The 8,315-nt window shown below is 44.1% G+C and overlaps 1 protein-coding gene across 8 annotated transcripts in view; it reads left to right on the plus strand.

The window, feature by feature from the left end:
* The window catches only part of Vrk1 (VRK serine/threonine kinase 1), a 65,793-nt gene extending 59,261 nt beyond the window's left edge, over positions 1 to 6,532 (plus strand). For 3 of the 8 annotated variants that reach the window (XM_031355336.1, XM_031355337.1, XM_031355338.1), the window contains exons 12-15: positions 1,681 to 1,771; positions 2,697 to 2,768; positions 4,697 to 4,756; positions 6,111 to 6,532. In XM_031355336.1, the coding sequence (XP_031211196.1) occupies positions 1,681 to 1,771; positions 2,697 to 2,768; positions 4,697 to 4,756; positions 6,111 to 6,142 (255 nt within the window). In that variant the 3' untranslated portion in view covers positions 6,143 to 6,532. The remainder of the gene's footprint in view (positions 1 to 1,680; positions 1,772 to 2,696; positions 2,769 to 4,696; positions 4,757 to 6,110) is intronic. The other 5 variants (XM_031355339.1, XM_031355341.1, XM_031355340.1 and 2 more) reach the window with 5 other exon arrangements.
* Positions 6,533 to 8,315: the final 1,783 nt, after the last annotated feature.

Genomic DNA, 8,315 nt, shown 5'->3' on the forward strand with positions numbered 1-8,315 from the left:
AGGAAATACTGGCTAGCTCCCTTTATAATGAGCATTTAAAAACTACCCTATAAAACCTGGAAACTGCTTTCTGTTCTATTTGGAACACAGAGCAGAGTGCTGAAATATTCCTCCTTAATTTTGGTCTGAAGGAACAAAAGTGTCCTTGTTTATCCCTGCCTAATGCATCACAAGTCTGCTGACACGCTCACCTTGGAGTCTTGGCCGCCGTTAATCAGGCCTGTGAACCGGCAGGAAAGACGTACCTAACGCGCTCCGTCAGTGCACTTGCATATGGAAGCTCTCACAGGGGAGCTGCCCGTGCCAGCTGAGGGTTACCTGCCCACTGCAGTTATTGTATGTAATTATCGAGCCAATCTGTTCAGCCCAGCAGGGTTTAGATGGTAATCATGAAGCAACACTTTGGAAAGAAAGATGTAAGGCATTCTCCTCTTCCCTCATCAGCAATGTGAAGTTAGAGCCGTTCTCATGGCTGTGTCTACACACATCTCCTTCCTAAGTGAATGCCACTGACAGGGCGTTAGGGTTTAACTGGGTTGGTTCTGTGTGGGAGCCTTTCCACCAGGTATGTGTAGGTTTCTGTGATTGTGGCCTTCCTGCTGCCACCTTCTTCAATGGGATTGAGCGTCATGCATTGACAGTGCTTCTCAGCACTGGGTATGAAACATGGTAGCTTGCACAGGTCGACTTCGTTATCTAGGGCTGAACCCATGGCTGCCATTAAGGCAAGAGTACTGTGCTGTCAGTAAATATTATCTCTGCAACCATACACAGAACAGCCTGGAGCAAGGAACACTTTCAGATGAACACAGTGTCAGTGAGGATGTGTGGATCATGTGAGGATCCATTGCATCATGCTGTGCAGTCTGGATGTGTCAGATATCCTCCTAAATGGTCCGGAGTTCCATCAGGGAACTTAGGCTTTGGGTTAGAATTCAGAGAGCTACACATTTAGATTTGTACCTACCAATGATAAGGCTACATGAAAAATAGGAAGTTTTATATTCATTGCCAGCATCTATCTGTAAATACACCTATAGGGAGCTGTCATCTAACCAAATGGCTCAGCACAGAATGGGGTTAGTGTAGACTTGTGTGTTTGTGAGGAGTGGCAGGCAGTGAAGTGCAAGCACATCCTCCAGATGCTACAGCTGAGAGTGTGGAAGATGGAAGGACCGTGTGGAGAACGTGAACAGCTGCGAGAGCAGAACTTATGCTTGTGAGATTGCTCACAGATCGAGTTTATGGAACTCAAATATTTGATAGGAAGCATTCTAAAGAAACACTGGCTCATGAGTAGAGTTTGTCACCCAATCTCGATTCCACGTGTGAGGTGAGGCGTGTGTCTTTCTGTCTCTTAGGCTCACAGCCTCTGCCTTTACCTCTGCCCATGTTAAGCAGAACAGTGAGTGTCACTGGCCTGTGGAGGTGACAGCAAGTTGGTAAACATTTCATGTCCTGTTGATCTGTGTGATTCAGATGGCAGAAGAAAGGCCCCACCCAGGCTGACTAGCTGGAGGCGTTTCTTCCTCCCCTTGGGTTCTTCTGGATGTTTTGAGACTCCCATACTTAGTTTCATATATATGTTAATTTGTATGATTATGTATATTTGCTTATGTGGGCACCAGACTACATTCCTCTCTTTCTCTCTTGTCTTTTGAACTTTGTTTCCTATATAAGAAGCGGAAGAAAGAAACAGAAGAGAGCACGGTGTGTACTGTGGAAGACATGGAGTGCTCAGATACACAAGTGCAAGAGGCCCCACAGACTCGTAAGTGAAGACCTGTGCTTATCCCTTCAATACGTAGCCCCAGGTTGCACTTCTATCCACTGGCTGATGGACTGGCCATGTGAGTCATAATATTTCAGTTTGATTATAAAATACCTTGGAATAGGGTTTGTATTCTGTACACACTTTATGTCACTCATTCTCCACAGCAGTCAAGACAGAGAGAGATTTGGGAGGTAGAAACCAGAATTGCCTCTCAGGTCGGAAGTTTCCACTTCTACTGATGGGTGGGGGTTGCATACTCAACTGCAGTATATTTCTCTGTAGCTCATCCCAGCCGGTTAGGAGGGGGAGGATTTTCAAGCTTTGAAACTTCACTGTTTAAAGCAAGTGATACAGAAGCACAGATTTGAAGTCACTTTTGTACTTAGGGGCTAGTGCTGAAAGTCCCGCCTATAGAGTCACAGTTAGAAATGGTGTCAGCAGAGGCATCTACACGTGCAAGCTGAGACTGGACATGGCCTGCTCTATCGCGTATTCCCAAACATGCTCTCTTGGACCTTGAGGTTTTTAAAAGACTTTTTTTCTCTTTCTCAGTTTTATTATTTTGCTTGTCCTTGGGCATTTCTTAATTTCTGATGAATGGCCACAGTAGCATAAATGCCCTAGTGACAGAGGCCAGCATGGTGGTTTGCCTTTCTGTTGACACTGGTCCTGGTACATGTTGGGAAGCAAATTTTGGAAGACAGCCACCTTTATCTGGATTTTATTAGCGTTTTGCCCTTATATATTGTAGATCTAACCTGGTTAGGTTCATCTGCATTTACCCTGGGATGCCAGGAGCATGTCATTCACTCTGGAGACCAATGCTCCACAGTCACTCGTTCCCTTCTAATGCTGCCATCTCCCATCTGCTACTGTTTGTTTTTTACTGCCTCCTTCCCTGTCTTGTTCATTTTGTTATTAGGAAGTGAGGAGTCCCAAGGAGCAATACATGGAAGCACGTCTCAGCCAGAGGCGGGCTGCAGCAGCTCTGACAGTGAGTGGGGATGGACTAAGTAGCACTGACGTACACAGCTCTGTTCTTATTGAACACACCCTTAAGTGCTAAAGCATCCCTTATCATAGGAGCATATGTGTGTCCAGAGTTGTGGTAGGCTAAGCCAGGAGTCGGTCCAGGCAGGCCCCAGATGTGCTGTAGTCCGACGGGCTTCCCTAGCTGCCCGTGGGGTGTCGGGATCCTGTATGTTGCTTGATGAACATAGACGTCTTTGTTTTGAGAGTGTGTGACTTAAAACTCTACTTCTAACCGTGAAACCTCGTCTTAGTCCTGGCAGTTTGGGGTAGGATTGTTGTCACGGTAGGCTGCTAAGAAAGTGTCACTAAGCCGTGACTCCTGCCATAAGGACCACCTGAACTGCTTTGCTACATAACTATTTTGCTGTTGTTGTTTTTTCTAGATACGGTTTTTTAGTTGCCCTAGAACTCACTCTGTAGACTAGGAGGCTTACCCCAAACTCAGAGATCCACCTGCCTCTGCCTCTCAAGTGATGTAATTAAAGATGTATGCCACCATGCTGGGCTACTATAACTTTTTAAGATAATGAAGAATAATTAGATTCTACATTCATGCAAACTCAGAATTACTTTATTTTATTTTATTTTGAGACAGTCTTACTATATATCCCTGGCAGACCTGAAACTCTATGTTGACCATGCTGGCCTCAAACTCATTGTGATCCACTTGCTTGGGATTAAAGGGGCCCACCAGTATGCCTAGCATTTGCTTAAATGATTTTTGTGTTTTCTTGTTGTAGGCCATATTCCCCCTACAGTACTAGAGTAGTTATTTTACTATCAGAATATTCATGGGGAGAAGTATTGCCTGAGGTGGTTGGAAAACACTATTGCTTCTAGAAAAAAAAAACAAACTAAAACCCAAATCAAACAATTCAGCAAGCCAAGGGTCATGCAAATGTGTGCATTCATAGTTCAGGCACCTGATGGAGAGGGTACATTGCTGGGCTTGTCTCTTTTAATATTTTGAGAACTGGGATAAATTCCATGAATTTTGTGGTTTGGGGCTTTAGGATTTGTGTCTTAAATGTGTTTCAAGAATGGCTGCCTTAATGGCAGCTTTACAAATGTCAGTTTCTTCATTAAAAATTTTATTTTCAAACACAATTTATGGTTTACAGTGTGGTAAGAGACTGTTCTCACTGAGTGATCTTTTAGAATGCTGTGCCTCGCAAAATGGGAGCAGCTTTCCTTTAATATCTATTTAGACCATTTTAAAGCCGTCCGTAATTTTCTTGATACACCTAAACTCATTTTGAATAGTTGGGGGTCTATTGTGTGGGAGCGCACTCTGAAAGCTTTCTGTATGTTACTGTGCAGGCTGTGAGAGAGGGAGGGAGGGTGACGGGTGGTGCCCGGAAGAACGGGCCTCTAAGCCTTTTATTTTTATGCAAGGCGTAATTTTTACCAATTGAGGGAATTTGGTTAGTTGCTGCAAGTAATTTTTCCCCCTCACAAAATGATAAGCTTTAAAAACCATGTATATTCTGGCATTTTAAAACTATGCCAATATTCCAGAATTGTACTGGAAATTAATGATGTGGCTTTGTACATGCCCCTGATGGACAGTGGGGACTGCTCTTCTGGAGGGTAGCTAGCAGGGGGCGTAAGGGCTGGGCTGGCCTGAGGTCTCCTTTGGGAGAATGCCAACCAGTCAGGGACCACATGTTTCTAAGAAAGCCTGCTGGGATCCTTCCCACTTTCACCTTTTATTTATGAAAAGATGGACGAACTTCCCCAAACTCATGGATGCTGTTTTTTGATTTTACATGTTAGTTTTACAGCTCTGTCACTAATGGTATTGTGTTATGAACATGGTTGTATTATAGAGACATGGCTATAGCAGATTCCATTGGCATCCTGGTGATGGCCACTTCTGATTTTCTTTAGGTTCCAGGAGGCAGCAGCATTTGGAATTACAGCAAGACATGCTAAGTCTAGACCACAGGGGTAAGCAGCAGTGTTTAGCTTAAGAGTGCAGTGTCAGGTTAGGACATGTAAGGGCAGCATTGCTTGAATTCGAGTGCCTGTCTCCTGTGTCAGGTGATGTTGATATTGAGCCAGCTGTTGGGATAGTCTCAGAATGGCAGCATTTCTGATTTTCTTTGTAGATGTAACTTTAACATTTTATATGTGAAACCCTCAGAATATACCATGGAGTTGTTTTTTTTCCCAACACAAAAGCTTTTTATTTCATCATGGTTCAGTGGCTCTTACGAAAGGCGTAATTTATCTGCATGGGTTACTTATACATGACAGTGGTTTTGTTGTGCTCATTCTGACATAGGATATATTTTGATCCTTCTATGACCCCTCACCCTCTCCGTTCCCCCCACACTCCCCTCACATCCCCACCCTTATCCCTTTTCTGCTTTCCTGTCTTCATCTGTTCTCTTACCCAGTCAGTCCACTCCCAGGGAATTCATTAGGTTCTCACGGGGTCCTGGGCCAGGGCTCCTTTCCACTACCCCAGCAACAGCTGACTGCCTGAGATGCTCAGAGGGGGCCTTCATGAGCCCCCCTAGCAGCTATCACTCTTACCTTTGAAGCTTGTTACTCAGCCGCAGTGTACAGGCTTTGTGAGTGGGTGGGAAGATGCTCACAGAAGTCTAAGGTTTGCTGTGACTGAACTGAACAACAAGAACAGAAAGCTTCTGTAAAAATTTTAATTTTAAAACCGATTTTCCAGCTAAGTAACTAAAAACGCCCATAATCAGAATACCTTTAGAAACTATAATTACTTGTGTGGGATTAGAAATTTTGTCTCAGATTCAAGGAAAATTCTGTTCTTTTCCGAAAAGAAGTTGATTAACTGTTGACTACCAGGAGGCCCTCATTCTGATGTTTCTGGTCACTTCTGGCCCAGACAGCTGGAGGCTGGGAAGAGCAGGAGGCCAGTGTGGGCATTGTGGGAAGGCCTGGAGAAGAGCCCCTTGTGAGGTGGCTAGGAGCAGTCACCCAGGAGGAGCACTAACACCAGCAGGGAGAACTTCCTGCTCTCCACGTCATGTGTAACCCCGGGCTCTCAGGAAGGCTAAACTTGGAAGTTACAATGGAAGCCAGTGTTTCAAATTTTATAATTCAGAGTTTAGAGAGAAATACTGGGGTGTGTCTTTACTGGAGGGGTAAAACTAGAAAGTAAGCTGGCAGTTCCTAGGCTGTCTAGCTACAGTTTGGCTCTTGTGTGGAGCTCATCTCCACAGCCGTCAGACAGTCAGTCAGACATGAAGACATTTGTATTTCTGATCCTGTGCTTTTGTAAGTTAATGATTACTTATGTGACTTTCTCTGATTCTTCTTCAAGGTTCACGAACCAGAAAGAAACCCCAGAAGTAAATGAGATGCCAGGAACTGTCCTCTCTGCCTATTCATTGGATGTTTTTCTCCTTTCCTGTTTTATGTTTTATTTTCGTGTGAGTCTTCTGGGGGTATTAGTAATAATTGAGTAGCTATTTTTTTTTGAAAACCAAACTTTATTAAAATGAATATTTTGTGTACTTTATTGAAGGATAATTTATAAAATCCTGAATCTTTAGTCGTCACAACCAATGTGGTCTGGGGCTTGGGAGCGTGTTCTGGCTCTGGCTGCTGTGCGCTTCTCAGATGGGGTAGCAGAGCACCCAACAGGCTCCTTGCTTTTAAGGAATGAAGAACTTAAAATAAAGGTCTCTCTTGCTTGATGTGGTATACAAGTTGTTGTGACAATAAAGTCTGGTCTACATGGATTCCATTCTTTATGCAAGCATTTATTGATTATGTGTTGTGTGTACAAAGAAAGAGTGCTTTAAGAACAACCCACATTCTAAAGTCAGATTATGTAAGAGTAAGTATGGAAGATAGGTGGCTTGAGGACACTAGTCAGTCACCTGGTGCGGGCAGGACCAAGGATGAGAAGTAGCCCGGTGCCCTCCAGGGGAGTCCTGTCAGTGGGGTACAGAGTCTCCCCCACTTAGATTTTTTGTTTTTGTAAGTTTAATTTTATAGAAATGATAATTTGTAAACTCAAGTTCTCTAGAGGTGTTTGTTTTGATTTTTGTTTTGTTTTGGTTTGGTTTTTTTGGATTTGTTTTTCTGGTTTTCTCAGTCTGATTTGTATAGACCAAGTGTTCTCAAACTCCTGACCTACCTGTGTCTGCCTCCCCAGGGCAGTAGCTGCATGCAGGGGTTACAGCCGCTGTGCTCTGCACCCTAGCTGCAGGGATTACAGCCGCTGTGCTCTGCACCCTAGCTACAGGGGTTACAGCCGCTGTGCTCTGCACCCTAGCTGCAGGGATTATAGCCGTGTACGCACCCCACACTAGCTGAAGTGATTACAGCCATGTATGCACCCCACACTAGCTGCATGCAGGGGTTACAGCCTCTGTGCTCTGCACACTAGCTGAAGTGATTACAGCCATGTATGCACCCCATACTAGCTGAGGGGTTACATGTTTGCACCCCACACTAGCTGCAGAGATTGCAACCATGCACCCCACACTAGCTGCAGAGTTACATGTTTGCACCCCACACTTGCTGCAGATATAGCTGTGTTCCCCACACTAGATGCAGGGATTATCGTGTGTACCCCCTATACTAGTTGCAAGATTTTCGTGGTTGGAAAACTTAAGATACACAGAGTATTTTCCAAGTTGTGTGGGAATAAAGCTCAGAAAATTTAGCATGTTTATGAACAGTTTCAAGAGACCTTCTTCAAAAATTATACTTAGAGCAATCAGGGTTGGGCAAATGGTGTAATGGGTAAGCAAGTTGCCTGCTGGTACCATGTGTATTGTGTTCAGTGGTGGGGGCAGCCATGGTGTGTTCAGAATATAACCCATACAGCCTAAAGTCTTCACTTTGGTGCTTAAAGACTAGATCGCTTTGAAAATAATACTGTGTAAACCTTTGTGTGGATGGATAGAAGCGCCTAACTGTGACTGGCTCTGTGGACTGCTGAGTCATCACATGGCGTGGGCATTATTGGGATAAGGTGCACTCAGAAGCATAAAGCTGAGCTGCAGTCCTAGAGGCTAGTTTCTCAGCGTCCCAGAGTTACCGTGGGTCCTAAGGAGAGGGGGCTTAGAGACTCCTGTCTTCTTTAGAATATAGGATTGTAGTACTGAGTAGTTTATCGGTTGATCCCAAGTGTATTTGCAACACCTAAAATCAACTTCCAAGTTCTGTTTTAAACACATTCCTGCTTAAAATAGGATAAAATGTGTGTGATACGGCTTTGTCTGTATACTGTAACCTTTTTTTTATTTTTTAAAACACAAAACAGCACAACCTGTTGGTTAAATATTAAGAAAACAAATATTTCCTCACATATTGTTTTAAACAAGTGCTGACATTTTCTTAAATGTTACTATATTGGCAGGGCTACGTAAATTAGTTAAAAACTACTAGCCAGAAGTAGCCCGATTGGCCGTCAGCTGGGTCCCTTGTTCTGCTGCGCGTTCAGTCCCTACGGAGTGGAGCGTGGTTCTTCCCAGTTCCAGCGGCGGCAGCACCCACAGTTGTTGCTGTTTTC

The sequence above is a fragment of the Mastomys coucha genome, unplaced genomic scaffold (assembly GCF_008632895.1).
Source record: "Mastomys coucha isolate ucsf_1 unplaced genomic scaffold, UCSF_Mcou_1 pScaffold6, whole genome shotgun sequence".
NCBI classification, from domain to species: domain Eukaryota; kingdom Metazoa; phylum Chordata; class Mammalia; order Rodentia; family Muridae; genus Mastomys; species Mastomys coucha.